Genomic DNA, 23,942 nt, shown 5'->3' with positions numbered 1-23,942 from the left:
GAAGAAAGTTGCCAGCAACGAAATGTAATGGCAAAGGTAAAATAGAATAGAGCCATCCCTCCACAATTCAAAACAATTTAAAATATTTTAAATTATAAACATATAAATCTCACTTATCGACAATCACACTTAAAAACTGTATCATTTTATAAATTTAAGTTTGTCAATTTAAAAAAATAACGAATACATTTTAGATTTTGTCTTTGATTTTTTAAGTTAAAATCCTATTTTATTTCTTCTCTGTATATATAAGATACACAGATATACAGATATTTTATCATATTTGTTTTTTAATATACAAGACGAAGTTAACAAGAACATTATTATGTAAATCAATTTAAAAAAAAAAACTGTTTTAATTTATTTATCTGTATATTTACATGCAAACTTCATAAAACTATAACTAAGTATATAACTTATTATGTCCTTGTTGGAAGTATTCGTATTATTCCATTAACACCTTTGTGGGTGAGGTCACTCCAACAATCAAAATTATCTTGAAGGTATTTAACAGCAATTTTGAAATTGATATTCGTATACTAATATTTTTAATGTACTTAAAAAACATATCAATAATAATTGATCTTGTATAAATAAAGTTTATTCGTAATAATATCTAATACGTCATTGTAAACAAACTTATTAGGAACGATTGAAAACAATATTTATTATCTGTGAAATGCGTATGCGTAGAAAACGGGATAATGACGGCCAATGTTGGAATAAAATGGAAATGACACGCGTACATTGAACAAGATGAATACCGGACTGTAGGATACTGTAGGAATTCACTTTGAATCTCACTCGTGAAAGTTGATGACCTACGATGACACGCCTTTTTGTATCCTAGAAATGTTGTATTTATTAAAGACAAAGTTAAGTTACCTGCGGTAATATGTTTTTTTTTAATTTTTTTTATTACGTAAAGGAAAAAAATACAGGTAAAGAAATCTATTCGTCGAATCGTTTTTTTAGGATAAATATTTTAGTGTCATTTCTAGTTTTCTCTTATTCTATGATAAAAAAAGTTATCGCTATCCCTTTCTATCGACTACAGTTTACGGATGTATCGTAAAATAAAAGTAATTGCGCGGGAAAATAACTGTCATTTGACATTTAACAGCGCGCCAAGATAGGCCTTTCGTTTTTTTTTTTAAGTATTCCAGCAAGGATCCAAGTTACCGTGTACATAGTTTGTGTTTAAAGAGTTCGTTTATCTAAAATAGTAATACATTGTTGGTGGTCGTGCTTGTACGTGTCGAGAAAGTTCGCCGGTGAGTATTATTTAATGCAATGGATGCAAGAACCTTTGAAACAGGTTTTTTATAGTGTTAATATCGGCGTTCATGTTCAATTCGCGTAATAAATATCAACTGCAAACAGATCAACGAACATTCGCGATAATATATTCATCGTTAAAATTAATTAATTCTAAAATTTATTACGTTGATATAAAATTACTGGAACGAAAAAGATATTCCTTTGCCTAAAAAAATTAAAATGTTGATTGTCATTGAAAATGTTTAAACATAATTATTTCTCACAGTACATATATAGTAGACGACATATATTTTCGCTCTGCGATTGCTTGTTGCTTTCATAAATTTTATTTAGCGAATATTTTAGAAACTTACAGACCATCTTTGACATTTCGTTTTATGATAACGTTTGACCTTAAATACCCTACTTTTATTACGTATCTATGAACGATTGTTACACATACGTGAGATGAATTCCATCTCTGTTTATTGTACGGAACACTAACTAACATTACAAATTAAAAAGTCAGTTCGTTGCGTTAAACGTCTTGACTAATCAAAACGACCGTTTAGCATACAACGTAAGTTTTATTCATAAACACTAGTTCTCGCTCGTGGCTTTGCTCTCGTTTTAGGAATTGTTTATTGAGTTCGGTTCAGTGGTTTGACCTTGAAAGAGCAACAGACGGACAGTCAGACAGAGTTGCTTTCGCGTTTTGTAATGTTTTGTAAATTATATTTATATTTTAATAATTCGCATTCAAGCGAAACCGGTGCGGATTGCTAGCTTAAAATTTTATTGTGAAACGACGATTGTGTACTCGTATTGAGAATAATATTTTGACGTTGATATCTATTTAGATCAAAGATTATCTAACTATTGACAGGGATTCTTTCGGAAACCACATAAAATTTAATATATAACTAAAACTATCGCTGTCTTTTTCTCGCGTATGGAGTTAAAAAAGGACGCGACATTCTTCGTTATTTCATATATTTTAGGTTGTACATCAAGCATCAATACAAGTATGTTTTAATGAATACAAAATACATATAAAAAAACGAAAATGTAAAGAAAAAAATAATGGTAGAGTTTTCTTCAAGCCCGTCTGGGTAGTAACCGTCCATTCATCAGATATCTACCGCTAAACAACAATGCTCAGTATTGTCGTTTATCTTTTGAAGGTTAATTGAGTCAGAGTGACTACAGGCACAAGAGACACATCATCTTAGTTTCCAATGTTTATTTCTTACAGCGCCGATGTCTATGGGCGTTATTTCAAAATATTCAGGTAGACTTGAATGAAAAAAAAAAAAAAATTGAGTGAAATAAAATGTTTTATGAAGTGTCAGAAGAAAGATTTTTAAAATTAATAAAAAATAAACGCAAGAAAACAGCCTTTCGTTATTTATAAGAAAAAATACATTGAAAATTTTAAATGAGCAGGCAGGATACTATCCATCAGATCCCCTATTATCCGTCCACCACACCTTAACTATACATATATATATATATTGGAACAAAATGCGTAATTTATTTATTTTCATTATGGCAACCCGCAGTGGATACAATGTATCATCAATATAAAAAAAATGAATACATTTCAAAATTATCTATACAAAATGTCTACTACTTATAGGTAGTCTCACCGCGCACTATCTTATTGCACAATACGTATTAAAAATATAAAATAAATATAAGCAATCATTAGAGATAAGAAGTTATATTATATTTTTTAGCATTAGCATTAGCAGCCTGTAAATTTTCCACCTGCTGGGCTAAAGGCCTCCTCTCCCTTTGAGGAGAAGGTTTGGAGCATATTCAACCACGCTGCTCCAATGCGGATTAGTGGAATACACATGTGGCAGAATCTCGTTGAAATTAGACACATGCAGGTTTCCTCACGATGTTTTCCTTCACCGCCGATAAGATGAATTATAAACACAAATTAAGCACATGAAAATTCATTGGTGCTTGCCTGGGTTTGAACACGAAATCATCGGTTAAGATGCACGCGTTCTAACCACTGGGCCATCTCGGCTCTATTATACTACTATTATATATTAAATAATAATTAATAAAACCAATAAAATATTCCATAAAATTAGAAATGAGCACAAATAAAATTATTTATTTTTCGATTGAACTAAGGGCGACTATCGTGATATATGTCCGAATCTTTTACTTATCTTCTTTACATAGTATAAAACAAAGTCGCTTTTTCTGTCCCTATGTCCCTTTGTATGCTTAAATCTTTAAAACTACACAAGGGAGTTTGATGCGGTTTTTTGAAATAGATAGAGTGATTCGAGAGGAAGGTTTTTGTATATAATACATAGACAATATAGTTAAGTAACACTGATAATTTTAAAAGTTTCTAATGTGATGTCGTAAATTTATACATTTTTTTCGCTTACATTGTAAACGTTGGCTGAACCCTACGAGATAGATCAAAATAATGTACTTCAGTATTGTACACCTTAAAACGGTCTTCAAAAAAGTCCGCGATGGTATATGTCTATCTCTTAGGGATTACCCACATTGCACCCGTGCGAAGCCGGGGCGGGTCGCTAGTTTACTTATATAATGCTTATATAGTGTTATATATCTTAGACGACATAACGTGAGATAGGCCAATGGTTGGAACACGGGAATCGTAATCAAATATACCAGATTGAAATCCGGACGAGCGACTATGAATGATGTGTTGAATTTCTGTTTATGTTATATATTAATATACATATTATTTAAGTTCATTCAGATTTCCTTATTAAATATTAATTCACTTACTTATTGATTGTAACATTTAACATTACCACCGGTTCGGAGAAAAAATACCCTTACCTGAGAAAAACCTGCAAAAGAGACTCAGCGTAATTTTTGGGTTATTTAAATAATTCTATTCAATATCGAAAAGAAATAATCCGGAGTTCGTTTCATTCCCAAGGCGTACTACAAGCCATGAACTCACTAATTGTAAAATAACCTTTTCAACACAAGCGTTCTTTTACAATTTTCAAATCAAATCAAAACAAAATAAACTTTATTCAAGTAGGCTTTTACAAGCACTTTTGAATCGTCATTTAACAAACTATTTAAAGTAAAGCTACCACCGGTTCGGAATGTAGATGCTACCGAGAAGAACCGGCAAGGAACTCAGTAGTTACTCTTTTACAACATATAAAAATACAGTCGTGTTAGTTAAATACAATTATATATGTATGTTATGTCTCCTGCCTGGAAGTCAAAAAGCATTAACTCCACGCTTTTTTATCATCAGCTTAGCGTTGTGTGAGGACACCGTAAAACTCCATGACACTTAAATTTGCAACATTTATATCTAACCAGCAGAATTTTTGACCCAAGTTTCACAGAGTTACAATAAATGGTTATATTAACTTGAACTTAATTAATGTTAGGTCAAAGATAATATATATCTGCAGTATATATGTGTCTATTCACTCGCAACATACTGCCATAAATAGTATGTTATAATGATTCCGCAGTAATGATACATTGCGTATGACGGAAATAGCCGCATTCATGATATCCTTTCTAAATTTTAGAGTTCCGCGGTCTTATTAACTTCTAACTTGGTGAGGCTTTGCGCAATATCGTCTGAAACCCATAGTCCACCACCAAAATACCGCAATATTATTGTGTTCTGTTGCGAAGGGTATGTCAGTGTGTCTAAAGGCGCAAGAAACATAACATCCTAGTTTCCGAGGTCGGTGAAGCATGGGTGATGTAAGGAATGATTATTTTTTCCTACAGCGCCATTGTTTATGGGCGGTGTTGACAATTTACTTGCCCCTCCGACTACGTACTTAAAAAACTACTTGATCTAAATTTTCTCGTCAAAAGCTGAACTTAGGTAAAGGTAAAGTCCCGATGGTTACAAATAAAATATTTTGTATTTTTTTAGTTTTCTTTTTCGCATACGATAAAGCCTACCGCAACAGTGACGTCGTATCTTCGAGATAGACGTATTTACATTAAATTATCCGGGTGATTTTCTTATCTGAATTATTAAACTCTAACCCGTAATGGAAGGTTCACAAGAACATTTGATTGCTGGTCAAAGGCCTTAAATGATCAAGGAATCGGAAGTAGCGAGGCTATATTATTTATAATATGTAATACTGACAGACTTGTTTGGTGGTAGGGCTTTATGCAAGCCCATCTTGGTAGGTACTCATTACATTTTTTTATATTAGCAGCCTGTAAAATTCCCACTGCTGGGCTAAGGCCTCCTCTCTCTTTGAGGGGAAAGTTTGGAAGATATTCCACCACGCTGCTCCAATGCGGGTTGGAGGAATACACATGTGGCAGAATTTCGTTGAAATTAGACACATGCAGGTTTCCTCATGTTTTCTTTCACCGCCGAGCACGAGATGCATTATAAACACAAATTAAGCACATGAAAATTCAGTGGTGCCTGCCTGGGTTTGAACCCGAAATCATCGGTTAAGATGCACGCGTTCTAACCACTAGGCCATCTCGGCTGGGTAGGAGCTCACTCATCATATATTATGCCAAGCAGCAATACTTATTGCCGTGTTCCGGTTCGAAGGTTGAGTTGCCAGCGTAAGTACAGGCACAAGAGACATCTTAGTTACCAAGATTGGTGAGGTATTGATTATGTAAGGAATGACAAATGGCGCTAATATCAAGTGGTATCCACTTAACATGAGGTTGCCCATTATCGCACTGGCCTCCCGAAGTCATAAAAAAAGTTTCTACTTATCTTTTAATGAATCCAAAGCTGCCTTGGAATTTAGGGTCCGTCTTCACCAAGGCGGTAGTACAATTTATATAAAACTTATCACATTTAAACGGTTTGGATAAGAAGAACAAATCAGGGTTTTTACCACTGCGAAGAGGCCTCTAAACGTCCAGATCGGATATAGTGTCGAACCTGCCGAGACGGCACTGATTTGCCTCTTTCCTACCCCTTGGTCTTCACAAAATAGCTCTTAAACATAATTTCGACTCCTGTACTCGTGCAAAATGATGATCTGGTGCTTTAATATCGGGTGTCAAAAAAAATATTTAAGGAATATGAATTAAAAAGTAAAGAATTAAAATGTTGCACGAAATATGTATGATTAATCCCTATAATGAATACTTCTCCTTAAATACAACCCTGCATCGTTGCCTTCCATCGCGCACCAAGACTGAACTAAAACTAACTGATCGGATCCGACCGTGTGAAAACGCACGACCGCCGTCTTCTGTTTGAAGGGTGTATTCCAGTTTGAAGGGCGAGTGAACCAGTGTAACTACAGGCACAAGGGACTGAAAAGAGATCTAATTTCCAAAATCTACATGCCAGTGCACGAAATCCACGAATATTTAATATTTTCTTTAAATTAAATATTCTAAAAGTATGTACTTTAAAGTATTTAAAACGTCTTATAGAATATAAAATATCCTAAATTTTTTTTTTCGCGAATCGATACGGTGATTTTCGTTTGTAAAACATGGGATCGAGTTTCGAGTGCAAATAAAACATATAGTAAGGGTGAAAGTGACAGTGGTAGTGGTAATCAGTGTTTACGCAGCAAACGTACGAGAAAGGAGGTAGTCCGATATGGACACTTCTAATGCCGTCAACATCTACCCGCAAACGTCAGTCTCGTGAACAAGACATTCGTAGATAATGTCGAAATATCGAGCTCCAACAAATAAAAATAAAAAACATGGTAAATATCCCGTTTTAAATACTGTTAGTATCCTAAAATTATCTTAAAAGTCTTAAAATTGATTTATTTTTAAAATGCTGCTCTTAAGGGCCTCATGGGGCCTGGTGTAACGCATGTGTAGCTCAACGATAGTTCCGCGACTGTGGATATCACTTAAGTTACAAACAAAACATACAAGTGTTTGCACAACTTTTACTAAACTTTTTCTTTGCTATTTACTTAATATCACGCAAGTTTTCGATATTAGTGCACAAAGGGCCCGTATTTTAAAGATTCTTTTTAATATATCCATCGTTACTAGTGATATTATTCTCAACGTATTTAACTGTTGTTTTTTATAGCATATGTAGAAAACGGGTAAACCGGCCAATTGATGGAATGTGATAGATACCCATACCCATACCATAAAGAAATATTAACCATTCCTTCCATCGCCAATGCGCTACCAACCTTGGGAACTAAGATGGTTATGTCTCTTGTACTTATAGTTACACTGGCTTAATCACCTTTCAGAGCCTAGAGGCGAGAAGGCCCAGTGGTTAGAACTCGTGGAATATGCTCCAAACCTTCTCCTCAAAGGGGGAGGATGCCTTAGCCCAGCAGTGGGAAATTTACAGGCTGCTAATGTAATCATCTTTCGAACCGCAACATAATAATACTGAGTCCTACTGTTTGGCGTTAAAATATCTGATCCTGTTCCACCCACTCGGTGGTACCTACTCAGACAGGCTTGCACAAAGCCCTACCACCAAGATTGGGACTATTGTATTTCTTTTAACAAATGTATTTACAATGTAATTTGCCATATTTATTTTTGAAACGGCCTGAAGGCGATCGGTTCATTGCCAAAGTGTATTATCGTTTAAGAAGTCACTAATTTTGTAATATCCTGTTAAAGACAAACTTTAATTAAGGATTTTTTAAAAAAATTTCATTTCGCTCAAAGAGATTATATTATAACCTGAGTTTATTATAATTTTAATCAAAACAAATATTTTAAATATTAAAACACAAATAAATATGATTTGTAAATGAATTAATTAAAATTGCAAATCTACACGTGATCGATCGTTTAATAAAAAACGAGAATAAATTGACATTATGAAGGTTATATTCAGACCCGACTGACCCGGATGCACTTCAATGTGCTTAGAGACGCTTTCCAAAGATGTCCAAGTCTTGGACCATCGAAATTGGACTATAGAAATCTTTTATTAAATTCGCTAGTTTATCCGGGTGCTTCTTGTGTTTCCGGCGGAACCCCAGAGGGTGCCGACTACGCTGCCGAGGTGGTCTCTCGGCCAGGTCGATCGAGAGCTGGTCAAGGAGGCCGCCATCGTGCAGCGGTGGGGTTCCGCAGGGAGGACGGAGGGCGCCAGCGCAGAGGAGCTGGCGGGCCGCATGCGCAGTTCGCTCAAGGAGGTCTGCGATGCGGCCATGCCTCGGACCCGGCGCAGGGTTCCGCGCCGGCACGTCTATTGGTGGTCGCCCGAAATCGCCGACCTTCGGGCGACGTGCTGCCGGGCGCGGAGGGCCTACGTCCGCTGTCGAAGGCGCAACGGCCTCGACACGGACCTGGAGGGACAGATGCTGGACGCTTATCGCCAGTTGAAAAAAGATCTGCAGCTGGCGATAAGCAAGGCCAAGGAGAAGGCCAGGGAGGAGCTTCTGGCGGGTCTCAATCGAGACCCGTGGGGGCGCCCGTACCGCGGCGTACGCGGAAAGTTCCGCACCCAAGGCGCCCCCGTGACTGAGACGCTGCCACCGAGACTCCTCCTGCGCCTGGTCGGGGAACTCTTTCCCCATCCAGGCGAGCATGTCCCTCCGCAGATGGCCCCCCACTCCGTGATCGAAGACGCAGTGGCTCCACCACTGATCACGGAGCGGGAGATGGAGATGGCCCTCGGCCGCTTGAGGGCCAAGAATACGGCGCCGGGTCCGGACGGGGTTCCAGGGCGTGTTCTGTGCGACGCCCTGGAATTCCTGGGTGCAAGGCTTCGGGAGCTGTTCGACGAGTGCCTGTGCAGCGGGCAGTTTCCGAAGCCTTGGAAGGAAGGAAAGTTGGTCCTGTTGCCGAAGGAAGGTCGGCCGATGGACTCCCCTTCGGCATACAGGCCAATAGTGCTGCTGAACGAGACGGGCAAACTCTTCGAGAAGGTCCTCGCAGCCCGTCTCGTTCAGCACCTCGAAGAAGTCGGTCCGGGTCTCTCAGAGGCTCAGTACGGGTTCAGGGCGGGCCGGTCGACGGTCGACGCCCTGGACGCCCTGAAGACTCGGACGACGGAAGCGGTGGCCCGGGGTCAAGTCGTCCTGGCGGTGTCGCTCGACGTGGCGAACGCCTTCAACAGTCTCCCTTTCGAGACGATACGGGAGGCACTCCGATACCATGGGGTGCCGACCTATCTCAGGAGGCTGCTGGAGGCGTACCTCCAGGACAGGGAGGTCCTCTGGGCGGGGGTCGATGGGAGGTTGGTCCGGCGTCGGGTGGGCTGCGGCGTTCCACAGGGGTCGGTTCTCGGCCCAATCCTGTGGAACGTCGGTTTCGACTGGCTCCTGCGAGCTCCCGTCCTTCCCGGGATGGGGGTGTTGTGCTACGCTGACGACACCCTCGTCACGGCGACTGGGCGGGACTTTCGGGAGGCGGCACGCCTCGCCGAGGTCGGAACGGCTCTCACCGTGGACCGTATGGGAATGCTGGGCTTGAGGGTCTCCATATCCAAAACGGAGGCCCTCCTGTTCCACGGTCCACGGCAAGGACCCCCACGAGGGGCGAGTATCACCGTCCGGGGGACGGTGATCAAGGTGCAGGCCCAGATGAAGTATCTGGGCCTCATCCTGGACGGTCGATGGAGCTTCGGGCAGCATTTTGTCCATCTCGGCCCGAGGCTCATCAACGCCGCCGCCGCTCTCGGCCGCCTCCTTCCGAATGTGGGGGGGCCGGGATCGCTATGCCGGCGTCTATATTCCGGCGTAGTGAGGTCGATGGCGCTGTACGGTGCCCCGATCTGGGTCGACGCCCTCACCGCTGACAACCGGGCCCTGCTGCGTAAGCCGCAGAGGGTCATAGCGGTGAGAGGCATCAGAGGGTACCGTACGGTGTCGTGGGCTGCGGCGACACTTCTCGCGGGCGATCCGCCCTGGGAGCTCCAGGCGGAGGTGCTCGCGGAAGTGTACCGGTTCCGGGTCGAGGCGAGGAACCGCGGCGACCGTCCAGGGTCGGCGGAGGTCGGGCGGATCAGGGCTCTAGCCCAGCGAGCCCTGATCGCCCGATGGCAGGAGGATCTGGGGTCACCCACGGCGGGCCTGGCGACAGTGGAGGCGATCCGGCCCCACTTGAGTCGCTGGGTCGAGAGGAAGAAGGGCACACTCACCTTCAGGATGACGCAGGTACTTACCGGGCACGGATGCTTCGGTAAGTACCTGCACGGGATAGCGCGGCGGGAGGTGTCACCCTCCTGCCATGAGTGTGGTGCGCCAGTCGACACGGCGCACCACACCCTGAGTGAGTGTGCTGCGTGGGGGCCCCAGAGGCACACCCTTGCGGCGACTATGGGCGGAGACCTCTCGCTGCCGAGCATCGTCAACGAAATGCTCGGTAGTGAGACGTGTTGGTCGGAGATGCGCTCCTTCTGCGAAAACGTGATGTCGCAGAAGGAAGCCGCGGAGCGGGAGCGGGAAGAGGATGCCGCTGCAGACCCGCTCCGCCGAAGACGACCGGGGAGGAGGAAGAAGCGCTACGCGCACCTTCTCCCCCCGCCTCAATAGGCGTCGCGGGGACTAGGGGGGGTCTCAGTACCCCGAGAACCCCCCCTAGGTGTTGGAGGCCCGCATAGGCGGGCCGACCGTCAGGGCGTCACGGTAGCATGCGCAAGCGATCCCGTGGCGCCCGCCGAAAGACGGAGAGGGTACCGCTGGTTTTTTAGTGGGTAAACCCGGCGTACCTGGGCGCACTCGGCGTCCAGGGCTCCGGGGAGTCCCACACACCCCCCCACCTTCCATCACGTGGGGGAAGCGCGTAACGCGTTTTTCCAGCGAGAAAAAAAAAAAAAAAAAAAAAGGGTGCTTCTTGTGTTTAAGATGGGGGGGGGGGGGGATACATTAATCTATTGATTAAAATAAATACATTTATAAATACTCTATTTTTGCTTGGTGGTGTTTGCAAGCGCGTCTGGGTATGTACCAAACCTTACTTAATCTAACTTAGTATTTTTGTGTTCCGGTTTGATGTAATGTACGAAACAAGTAAGATCATGTATCTCTTAAATATTTAGTTCAAATTTCGATTACTGCTCTGCAAAATCTTCCTGAAAATATAATATATAATATATCTTTATATGTTACAACGTTAATGGGAATCAATCAATATCAATTCAAAATCAAATGTAAATTAAACTTAATTTAAGCCGACTCTTACAAGCACTTTTAAATCGTTAATTCAATAAATAATATCACACTACCGCCGTTACAAAATGTTGATTCTATCGAGAAGAATCGAGAAACTCAGTAGTTACTCTATTTTATGTATAGATGATATAAAACTAGGTATATTTATGTATATATGTAATGTTAACACCAAGCAATTATGTTATTTAGGTATCATCATTCTCTATGTGATCTGTGCACTGGCAGTGAACTGGCAGATATCGTGACGTGAGCAAAAACCTTTTTCTCTCTGTCTCTTTCCATTGTATACGATTTCATATAAAATTATTAAAGTTTTTCTTTTGTTGATTTAACACGGAGTTTTAATAACAACTTATTTTGTTATGTCTCTTATTTAGAGCAACTTTGTTTCAACTAGTCCCGAAAAAAACCCTAGTTTTTCTTTAAAATGAATTTAAATTTAACTGTATACATTTTACAGAATTAAATATTGTTGTAATCTTTCTTCTCTTTATACACGAGAGCATGACAGTCACGCATGTCACGACAATAGTCGAAATCTAAAACGAGCGAAACTGTGGAGTGAAATTACTTATCCAATATAGTTGCCAAACGCAGCTTCGCTTGCGTTTTGGGAGTTGGTCGATAGGAGTTACGGCTAAAAAAATTGCCTATGTCCTTTCTTAGAGTTCATGCCAGATTACATCAAATTTGGTTCAGTGGTTTGGTTAAAGAACAACAGAGAAACAGATGGAGTTACTAACGCATTTATTACTTTATATATTAACTTACTTTGACTTCGTGCGCGTTTGAATTTAAAAAGTTCAGTTCGCTGATTTTACTATACTTTTTAGTTTTGTATTAGGCAGCTTTTGTGATATTAAGCCGTTTGTGGGAGCAGGGCCGGATCTACCATATGGCTTTTTGGGCTTCAGGCCAAATTGTGGATTCAAGGGGGCCCCAGCTAAGTCAAGTCAAAGTCAAAAATAGACGATAGTGCGAAAGAATCCATAAATTTATTAAATTAAACAGTTCGTATGGTTTGCAGCATTGCGAGTGCTGCAATTAATCAAATTCATTCAATTACGTTCTGCGTTCAGATATGTCTTAGGTGGGCCCCTAAGTAGTGTTAGCCCAGGTCCCCCTAAACTTACGCTCCAACCCTGGGTGGGAGGAACCCAACGTGACGGCAACGCGAGAGTTGTGCCCGGTACTGGACAGTATTTGTCTATCTGCCAGTGAAATTTCCGTCTAAATCGGTCCAGCCATTCCAGAGATTAGCCGGAACAGACAGACGGACAAAAATTGTAAAGAATGTTATTTTGATATATGTACATATGCATTTAGTAAAAAGCGGTTATTTTAATATTACAAACACACTCTAAAATTTTATTATATGTATATTTATTATAAATGTGAAAGTAACTCTGTCTGTTACACTTTCAAGACCAAACCACTTAACCGAGTTTGATGACATTTTATATGAAGAGAGCTTGAACTCCAAGGGGTCCTCCCTATGACACATGACGACGGAATCCTAAAACGCGAGCGTAACTGCAAGTAACAACTAGTTCTATACTAAAGCCTCCAAAACGCGCTGCATTTTACTATATTCTATGGCCATTAGATTCACAGTATTTATCAGACGATACAAACACATCTAAGATCAAAAATCAGAAATCAAAATATACTTTATTCGAGTAGGCTTTTACAAGCACTTTTGAATCGTCATTTAACAAACTATTTCAAGTAAAGCTACCACCGGTTCGGTATGTAGATTCTATCGAGAAGAACCGGCAAGAAACTCAGTAGTTACTCTTTTTCAACATCTAAAAATACAGTCATGTTAGTTAAATACAATTATATATGTATGTCATGTCTCCTGCCTGGAAGTCAACAAGCATTAACTGTACGCTTTTTTATCATCTATCTTGTATCGAATAATATGCCTTCTTTACCAATGTATTTTTTACAAATGATTTGAATGTATGAAACGGCAAAGTTAAAAATGTCTACATGTCTCCATTTATTAGTATATATTTATGTATTGTTTAGTATTAATTTGCTTGTTTCAGATATAATATGGAGGTTGAGAGCGCTAATTGTAAACATCGAGTGTCCGAGTGCACGGACATAGAGCAGCTCTCCGTAGAACGACCTCTGAAAATCGGACGGTATAAATTACGTCATTTTTTAATAATATTATATATTTTCAAGATGAAAACCCGTAATCGCTTTTTTAAAATAGATAAGATTAGTATATGTGTATACTAACTGCACGAAATTATTATTTTGAACACACTTTCTGAACGCACCCGTAAACGTCAAACATGGCCGCCCGTTGAACTGTCATGTCATTGAATTTCATGGATTTATTATCGAAATATCTCGATTAGACGAGTTTTGCGGATATATTTTATCGACTAGAAAATCATTATTTTTTTTAAATATTTTGATCGGGTCTATTTTAGACCTGGATGAAATTGTTAATAGAGGTGTAAGTATTTCCGTGGTCGAGTAGTGTTTACACCGGTTTTCATGGGTCTCCGAGGTCCCGGGTTCGATTCCCGGCCGAGGCGATGTATAAAAAGTCCATTAGTTTTCTATGTTGCCTTGGGTCTGGGTGTTTACGGTACCATCGTTACTTCTGATTTTCCATAACACAAGTGCTTTAGCTTCTTACATTGGGATCAGGGTAATGTATGTGATGTTGTCCAATATTTATTTATTTAAGTATGTATGTATTATGATGATGGTGGATCATTCTCATTGCTAACTTGTCGGCTGCTTGGATTTATTTATTTATAATAGTTAGCAGGACTTACAAATGAACCACCAGAAGTTAGGCCCAAATGCTTATGAACCCCCCATCCTCACAACTTGGGAATCCATCATCCTCCTGCCCTTATCCCAATTTTACTTGGGGTCGGCGCAGCATGTCTTCTTCTTCCATACTTCTCTGTCAGACGTCATCTCACAAGTAACATTCTTTCTAACCATATCGTCTTTCACACAATCCATCCATCGTTTCTTGGGTCGTCCCCTACCTCTATATCCATCCACATCCACACTCAAAACCTTTCTCATAACATGGTCCTCATTCCTCCGCATAACATGCCCATACCAAGACAGACTCACACCTTGGGAACTAAGATGTTATGTCCCTGTCCCTTCAAACGAGATCAAACACTAAATATTGCTGTTTGACAGTGGAATGTCTGATGAATCCAGTACCTCGGACGGGTTTGCACAAATCCCTACATCCAATGTATCATAGTGGACCAAGTGTGTTTGCACTGACACAAGCCTATTTGATTACGTGCCGAGCCTCGGGCTGCGAACATTGCAAATATGTGTTATGCTATGCTATTAGCTTAACTTTTGTTTATCTTTTTGTGTATCTGCCTGTGTCGTCATATCTCCTAAACGGATAAATTAATTTTAGCATAGATTACATAAATTTAAAATGATTTATGACACAGAAACAAAATAATAGTTTTCCTTTCATTTTATAGAGAAATCGATGGCTTGGAAAACCTCGTCTCCGAGTTACACAGGGTGTTCTCCCAGGATCACGTCAATATACAGGAGGTGCAGAACTTGATGTCTGGTTATAAGTCTAATCCGAAGCACTGGAGGAAGTACGCAAAGTTCGATCGTTTCCGGTAAGTTAATAAAATTTAATTTTTCGACAATTAACTTTTGTTTTTTTTTTTTATATAAGTAGTTTTTGTCCGTGACTTCTGCTGCCTTCATACAAAATTTCATCTAAATCGGTTCAGCCTGGCAAATGTGCAATTGTTTTGAAATTACAAATGAATCGAGCCGAGCAGTTTCGTATCGATATATGGACAGAAGACCTCCCGATACTCGGGTCAAGAAGGTTGCTGTCAGAAAGTTAATATTGCATCACTATCGACATCGCTTGGTTATAAACAATAACAATGTACATCACTTAAATCAATTCTTGTTTTTTTTTTTATGAGATAACTTTATCACTAAATTTGTTTTTAATATACGTTGCTAACCTAAAATGTTATATATGAAAAGGTTTAAGATAGATGATTTAACGTGAACGTATATACATATATTTATATTGTGGAGGTTTTTTTATACGATCCTTTGTCGTGACATGCCACCAGAACGTCCTCATGAATTTGTACATATAGCCTATACCAATGGAAGTAGGAAAAAAGATAAACAAACCTTAGATTTACGGATTTCATGCGATTTGCTAATAACTCAGCTATATTGTACACTACTAAGAGTTTATAATTAACCTTTATTTATAATTCCACTTTAATTTTACTTCCGAAATTCCGATAACAGTATTGTCGACGTTTAAAACGCCATTTTTTTCCAAAACCATAGTGAATGTCAGAGTTTAAACACGCTCTCGACCAATGATATCGCGTCAATTTGCTGTCAAATGTTGCTTATTTGACTTTTCTTCTCTTATGGTTGGAATAGAGGATACACTTGGATACTTGGACTTGGAGATTTGTGTAAGAGTAGGTATCACGTATTATATAACAATAATGAGTTTTATCGCGATCCAGTTTGAGGGGTGAAGTGTTACTATACAAGGGACATAACATCTTAGTTCCACAGGTCGCTGACTCCTTTTAACGATTGCAATTCTGTCTACCGAGTTTAAACAACATAAAAATACAGAGATATTCCATAATGTTCTTTTTAAAAAAGTATACTGTGTTTACTGAACCTTTTTTTCTCACTGGAAAAACGCATTACGCGTTTCCCCCACGTGAAGTTGGAGGACTCGCTGATGCCCAGAATACCTACAAAAAAACCGGCGGTACCCTCTCAGTCTTTTCGGCGGGCGCTACAGGATCTCTTTCGCATGTTACCGTGACGTTGCTCTCTGAGCACGTTGTTAAATAATTGTCCATTAAAATGTTCATATTCGTAGTTTAGTTTCTTGTATCAATCATACGCAACGTTAAAAACTTCTAGAAATATAATTTATATAGTCGACAGTCAATACTTTTGTTATATAAATGTCGAAACTTAAATCGGTTTCTTATATAGAAATACAAGTTTTCGCCTGCGGTTTCACTCGTGTGTTAGATTTGCTCGTCAGCACTCCTTGGGGTTCAAGGTCGATACCAAATTTCATTAAATTCGGCCAAGTGGTTCGACCGAGAAATGGCAACAGATAGACAGAGTTACCTTCGCATTTATAGTAATAACTCTTTATCATGAAATAATAATTTAAAAACATACGACGATTATTCATATCTGTATTTAATATATAACGTATGGAACATTCTAGATAATTTTATTGTTTGACTGATTGGTCGATGGTTGACCCGTATTGACAACAATTTGTAAACGTTTTAAATGATTTTTTTTGTTGTTTTGTTATGATGTCTGTAGCGATCTCAGTTTTATTATTTACTAGCTATCTTACCCGACTTCGCGTGCGTACATTGAGGCTCTATAGCCTATTCCAATGGAAATAGGAAAAAGGATAAACAAACCTTAGTTTTACGTATTTCATGTGTTTTAAATGTTTAAAAAGAGTAACTACTGAGTTCACTCAATATAGTTTGTTAAATGACGTTTCAAAAGTTCTTATAAAGCCTACTTAAATAAAGTATATTTTGATTTTGATTTAAAACAAGAAGGTTGAATATATAGGTAGAAGAAAAATCATAAAAATACTTTTTTCCGGTTAGGATAGTCGACATAAGAAAATATGCATGATTTCTTTGTCGCATCGCCATAAAATGGACTTCTCTACCACCACACGTGTTTCCTTCTTATAACCTGGGTTCCTTCAAACGAGGAGTGATGAGGCACCTTGCGTCCGGCATGGCGAGCAGGGCTAGTGTAGTTTATTCTTCGTGACTGCACTGTCTTCGCATTTGGACTCCACTACCACCATCAGTTGAAGTGGAGTCATATCCTACCCGGCAGTAAGATCACTTATATCTTCTTCATGTTGGGGAAAAGGCGTAAATGCGTATTTCCAGCGAAAAATAATCTTAGTTACGCCATTAGTTTAAAGTACGGAAGAGTATTTTTATCAAGAAAAAACAAAAAAACGAGACAAATGCGTCATACGTCCACGAGTCCACGAACTATAATTTAATCTTATCTTCGAGAATTTCGTCAAAACATTGTCATGTGCAAATATTTAGCGCCTATTTATAATGTGCGTATTAATAATAGATACGTTACCACCATGCTTTTCTCGGTATTTTATGAGAAACGCGATGATTACCGTGGAATTTCAAAAATTATTTAACTTTCCGTTGATTAGTCATAGTCAACCATTACGTTCAGTAGTTCATACGAGCTTCATACCCCATATGTATATATACAGTTTATGATAATATTATAAATGCGAAAGTAACTCTGTCTGTCTGTAGTATTCGACGAAAATCTGTACGAACCAAGAATTCCATGAAAGGCTTCTATCTGCTGACGATCAAGCCTTAAAAGGCAAGCGAAGCCACGAGCAACAGCTGTGTATTTTATTCCAATTGATGTCAATTGTTTTTTTTTAACTTTTTATCATTTAGAGTTTAAGACCCATTTATTGTATACTAGCGGGTCTCCCGCGCAACTTTGTGTTTATTCAAAAGAGTTGTCAGGAATTTAGTTGTAAACTAAATGTCAGTCATCTAAATTTGGAGACAAAATTGATGAAACCTCGTCTGAATGAAATTTTTAATTTTTAGGTTCAGTTCAGTCTTTTTTTTAAGTTTTGTTTAAGTTTTTCATTTTTTTTCTTATACATCCATAGCGCTGCTCTTTAATGGGCCTGTTACTTTTTTTAAAAGAAATTCTTCCTTAATTCGTGACAATTTAGTAAAATACAATCAAGAATCCTCTTTAATTTTCTGCACATCTATGGCTGGAGCTCTTCAAAATGGGACCATAACCGTTTTGCAGCTATCGCCCCGTATATACTGAGACAAAAATCGGCTTACACGGTTAATATATAAGATTCTACCATCAAACGGCAATACTTATTATTATTGTGTTCCGGTTTCAAGATTGAGTGCTATTACAGACACAAGAGATAAAACATCTTAGTTTATAAGGGACGGCGCGTTTAGTATGGAATTGTTAATATTTCTTACAGTGGCAATATGGGTAGTGGTGATCATTTACCATGAGGTCGTCTATTTGCCAGTCTCCCTAACTATTTAAATGTGTGTTGTGATCTCGTTCGGATATTTCCGAAAACGATACAACTATAACAAATATTGACTATACTTATGTTATCAGTTGTTGTTATCAGGCTGGAGATGTCAAGGTTCAGGGTTCAAACCCATAAAAGGGCATGAAAAAGCTGTTAATTTAGTAGAAGTCCATAGTTAGTTGGTTTTTTTTTATATTTAAACATCTCTACTTAAAAAAACAATATTGGGCTCAAGTGCCTAAACTAGAAAATCCAATTCCGCATCAAGCCCGCGGATCACGCGGATTTGAGGGGTTAAGATCTTTCTTGTTTTAATTATGTATGTAATAATAAATAAAACCAAGTAAATTTTAACAAATTTATTATTTTTAAAAATAATTCTATCGTATCTTCTCCCAACGCAATTGAGACACTAAATCTAAATCTTGTATCGAATAATATGCCTTCTTTACCAATGTATTTTTTACCAATGAATTTTTGAAACGGCAGAGTTAAAAATGTCTGCAGAATTTTATTATAAGAACCTTGCCCCGAGAAGGATTTATTGACTTTGCGGAGTCGGAAACTTGGCGTTATAACGACCTCCTTGAAATTGATAACAAACTGCGCGTAGGTTAATCCCTGGCATCATGGCGTGGGGGGATCCCAACACACACAACTTTACGTTAAAATCTGAAAAGAAATTAATTATTCATACAAATTCTATAGAAAACTATATTATGCTACATGTTATTAAATCACATATATATGAAGCGGTGCTGTGGGGGGGGGGATGTGATGACTAATCAGATCGTCGTCTGATCCCATTTAGGTATATTTAATTAATACCAAATAGGATGTTAATACCTCATCTCACTTTACAGATACACTCGTAATCTCGTCGATGCTGGGAATGGAGCGTTCAATATAATGATATTATGCTGGGGCCCCGGCCACGCGTCCGCTATACACGATCACGCGGATTCTCACTGTTTTATGAAACTGCTCAGCGGTAACCTGGAAGAAGTTAGGTAAGAAGACATATGTTCTTTTGAAGTTATGTTTTTTTTATGGTAAAGGTAGGTGATAAATAGTCACCACCGTCCATAGACAATGGCGCTGTAAGAAACATTAACCATTCCTTACGTCGCCAATGCGCAACCAACCTTGGGAACAAAGATGTTATTACTCTCGTGTTCGTGTTATTACATAAAAATATATGTAAATGTTTATTTACGTATATAACAATAGTTTAAATTAAGGAGCATAATTACAATATGAGCCCAGACGGCCCAGTGCATCTTAACCGATGATTTCGGTTTCAAACCCAGGCAGCCACCACTGAATTTTCATGTGCTTAATTTGTGTTCATAATTCGTGTCGTGCTCGGCGGTGAAGGAAAACATTGTGACGAGACCTGCATGTGTCTAATTTCAAAGAAACTCTGCCACATGTGTATTCCATCAAACCACATTAGAGCAGCGTGGGGGGATATGTTCAAAACCTTCTCCTCAAAGGCAGAGGAGGCCTTAACCCAGCAGTGCGAAAATTACAGGCTGCTAATGTAAAAAAAATCATTAAACAAATATTGGAAATTACCTAAAATAATATGCTATGCTAACTTTAATTTAATGGCGATACTTGGAATTGATTGTGTTAATTGGGTCGGCGAGACTTAACATAGATTTGTTATAAATAAAAAACATGGTGAGTTGTTTGTTATTAAAATAATCTTATTGTATTTGAGCGGCAGTATCTTAACGATTTTTGCCTCATCTATAAGTAAAAAAAAACTTTTTTTTTTTTAATTAAGACTCATTAAAATTTAATTAAAATTTCATAATATTACATTAAATTAAAAAAAAATAATTTCTGTTCGTAAAAGATTTTATCAAGAATAACTGTCAAGTAACTCAGAAGTTACTGTATATAATCTTAAGCAGTAATAGTCACTACCTAAGTCTTAATTTATCAATGTTTTTTTTTTTAACATGACGTTTAAAATGTCTGTCATAAACAATAACATATTTTTTTCAGATACGACTGGCCGAAAAACATCGAACCGGAAGTGATAAAAAGGATCAAAAAGAGACATTCGAGACGCTGTTGCTCTGAAAGTAATGATATAAATGAAAATTTAGCAAAATTAGATATAAATTGTGACGAGACCTGTCCCAATTACCGCCAAAATAACTGTCAAGAAAATGAAAATGGCGGTTCAGAAAATGGCGACTACGATACTAATAGTATGGTTGAAATCGGTCGAACACGTTTGGAAGTTGACGATGTTTGTTATATAAATGGTTTGTATATTATTTGTAATTAGATTGTCTATATTAATATTATATATAGGTAATATTTGTTTGTTTGTATGTAGGAAGTAATCTTCGGAATAAATACACCAATTATTAGAACTGGTGCAAAGCTACAAAATACCTGCTATAGGGTAAAAAATTATATTTATATAACAACATTTTCTTTATTAATAAATAGAACCCGTGCGAAGCCAGGGCGATTCGTTAGTTTTTAATAAAAATAACTTGAACCGTACATTACTGTGGTAATAAATATTCGGCAGAATTTCATACGACAGATGCAGGTTGCCTCACGATTAATTCACAGAATTCGAAAATTAAGCACAGAAAACTTTATTTGGCATTCATTTATATTAATAAATGTATTCATTCATAAATTTCAGATGCCCTCGGCCTCCACCGGATGGAGAATCCATCACACGTGGATGGCGCCGTATCTTTACATCTGTACTGCCCTCCCTTCGACAGTTGTAGGGTGTTCGATTCTCGTACGGGGAAAGCAACGAATGTCAATGTTACTTTCTGGTCGATGTATGGAAAGAAAATAAGAAGGGTATGTACAATTATTAACTTTGAATATAATTTTGTTCATGAAAAGAATTCGCCTTGACGTATTTAAAATGTGTACCTCAAATTTATTTTAGATACATTGGTTTGTTTTTTTGTGTCCCTGTGCTATAAAGGGTTTTTGTGGGACTCTCTAGAATATCTGCTAAAAACTATCATTACTCTCTCCGTCTGTTGGAGGGCCAAGGGACAACCTTAGGGCCTTATGACTTGATTATAAAATTTTAATACGATTTTTTTTGCTTATTGAGTAATACTCTGTGTATTCTATAAATGTTTTATTTTTCGTCTTTACAGGTCATAGAGGCAAATCCCGCTGACAGCCAAGAGTGAATGGTCGATCCGTGGTGATTTAATATTTGTTAAAAATGTTTCAAGTAGATATGTTATGTGTACAATAGAGCTATTCTGGAAGAACGAACTCCGAACTCACTTCGAAATACGATGGAAAAAAAGTCGAGTCAAAGTCCAAATGCTTATTCAATGTGTTAAGAAGTATTTATTTTGATAAGTGTAATTGCATTGGTAACAATTGTTGTCAATGATCTACTACTGTTTCGGAAAGAAGCACTTAAGACCTGAGATGAACCGGCAGAAGATATTTTTTATATTCAGAAGATATTTATTTCAGTGGGATTTCTGTATTTATATATGTTTGAAATGAGCTGATTTTTCTGCAACACAAAAGTCGTATTTATATCGGCTTCATTTCCCCAAAGCTGAACGCATTGGATGAGTTCCAATGCGTTCTGCTTTGGGTAATAGCTTAACGTCACGCCTATATATGAAGTTGCGACAAGAAAATTGTAGATTCACAAAGTTTTAACGCTTATCCAAACTATTGGTTTGAGTTTGTAACATTATAATAATAAATTTTATACATTTCGTCTTTTTACTATGTAAAAGTAAGTTACTAAACCAATGTACTATTTGCTAGATATATTAATCGATGTATATTTATAATGAAAATCAAAGAAGTTTTATCAGTACATAATACTACCTTGTGCTTGTCATTTAAAATATAGGGGAGTCATTTATGCATATGAGAAAGAAAAACGGCCCAAGAATAGATCCTTGAGAGACCCCAAGAATGTTTTCAGTAAATTATGTGATAATTATAATATTTAAAGGCAATTTTGACGTATAAAATTATCCTATTAACGGGGCTTTGACATTTCACAACGATCGAAATTAGTTCTTTCAGAATAGCACTGTTGTTTCGATACAGATTACGACATATACAAATCGAAGAAATTAAAACGATATATATTTAAAACTGGACTACATAAATAGTAGTTAAATATCATTGCTCATTAGGTAATAATTATTTTAATAAATTGTTTTAAATGTTTTTTTAGATTAGACTTCAAAAATAAGTTATATATACATACTAATAAAATAAAGCTGAAGATTGTTTGTCTGTTTGAACGCACTTAACTCAATATCTATCGATCTGATTTAAAATAATTTTAGATGAATTTTTTTTAAGAAAGTTTATAACATCAAACTGTGACCCATGGGACTGAAAGAGTTACATTAAACGTGGATCAGGTGCACCATTTATTTTATAATTATATCTATCATATTATCTACGTTTGTTATTAAGATATTAAATATATATTATAATATGAGAGTTTTTTTTTATTTCGTCATTCGTTTGTTTTTTTTTAAGTTATGTGTTATCTTTATCTCTGATCGTATCACACATAATCCTTAACAAACAACCTTTATGGTGGTAGGGCTTTGTGCAAGCCCAGCTGGGTGGGTACCATCCAGTCATAAGATATTCTACCGCCAAACAGCAATGCTTAGTATTTGTATTGTGTTCCGGTTAAGAAACAGCATCTTAGTTGTCAAGGTTGGCAGTGCATTGGCGATGAGAGGAATGGTTAATATTTTTTACTGCGCCATTGTCTATGGAAGGTGGTGTCCACTTACAACCAGGTGGACAATTTGTCCGTCCGCTTAACTATATTATAAAAAAAACCAACAATGTCAAGCCTCCATTTCTTCATGTTTTTTTTACTAATGGTAAAACATATGCTATAATTGTTATAACTTTTTTAATGGTTTAGCAATCCATTTTTAAATTTATATTTTAAGGCACGCCACTAAAAACATAGTAGATAAAATATTGCATTACTTTTTAATGTGTATGTAATGTTCAATGCTGTTTTCAATTCTTTTAGTACCATAGACAGCGGCATTCTGTCAAGTCTAACTATAACAGTTACGGTGGTAGATGAATAAAAAAAAGGTGATGTAGACCATTTTTAGCGTTTAACTAATTTATAACTTTCATTAAATTTACTAATAAAAACAATCGATGCATTAATTAGCTTATTAAGAATTTTTTTGGCATCGGTTTTAATAAATATTTTTGTTTATCAAAGGCCTCATATAAGTCTGCAACAGTTAAACTTTTTTATAAAGAGAGACAGTTATGAACCTAATATTTTTAAAAGTCAATTTCAGTTATGGTCTTTATCCATTCAGCCATGATTTAGTATTAATAATATTCGAAGATAATACGAACAAAAACAAAGTAAATTTAATTAA

General features: G+C 37.7%; 1 protein-coding gene across 1 annotated transcript; it reads left to right on the top strand.

The window, feature by feature from the left end:
• Positions 1–1,115: 1,115 nt before the first annotated feature.
• On the top strand, positions 1,116–23,016 carry LOC125074243 (cysteine dioxygenase 1). Its single transcript, XM_047685521.1, has 7 exons — positions 1,116–1,274; positions 13,424–13,522; positions 14,864–15,013; positions 19,386–19,532; positions 20,539–20,804; positions 21,200–21,369; positions 21,681–23,016. Exons 2-7 carry the CDS (start codon positions 13,431–13,433, stop codon positions 21,714–21,716), a joined length of 861 nt encoding a protein of 286 aa, XP_047541477.1. The 5' UTR covers positions 1,116–1,274; positions 13,424–13,430; the 3' UTR covers positions 21,717–23,016.
• Positions 23,017–23,942: the final 926 nt, after the last annotated feature.

This window comes from Vanessa atalanta, chromosome 27 (genome assembly GCF_905147765.1).
Source record: "Vanessa atalanta chromosome 27, ilVanAtal1.2, whole genome shotgun sequence".
NCBI classification, from domain to species: Eukaryota; Metazoa; Arthropoda; class Insecta; order Lepidoptera; family Nymphalidae; genus Vanessa; species Vanessa atalanta.
The sequence above is the reverse complement of the archived record's forward strand: the minus strand, read 5'-3'. Positions and strand labels throughout refer to the sequence as shown.

Bases quoted from the DNA above. Each gene is read 5' to 3' on its own strand.
- LOC125074243 (XM_047685521.1), top strand. From the start codon at position 13,431: ATGGAGGTTGAGAGCGCTAATTGTAAACATCGAGTGTCCGAGTGCACG. The intron at 19,533-20,538 runs GTAAGAAGACAT...TATTTTTTTCAG, and splicing joins GGTAACCTGGAAGAAGTTAG to ATACGACTGGCCGAAAAACA. The intron at 20,805-21,199 runs GTTTGTATATTA...CATAAATTTCAG, and splicing joins CGATGTTTGTTATATAAATG to ATGCCCTCGGCCTCCACCGG.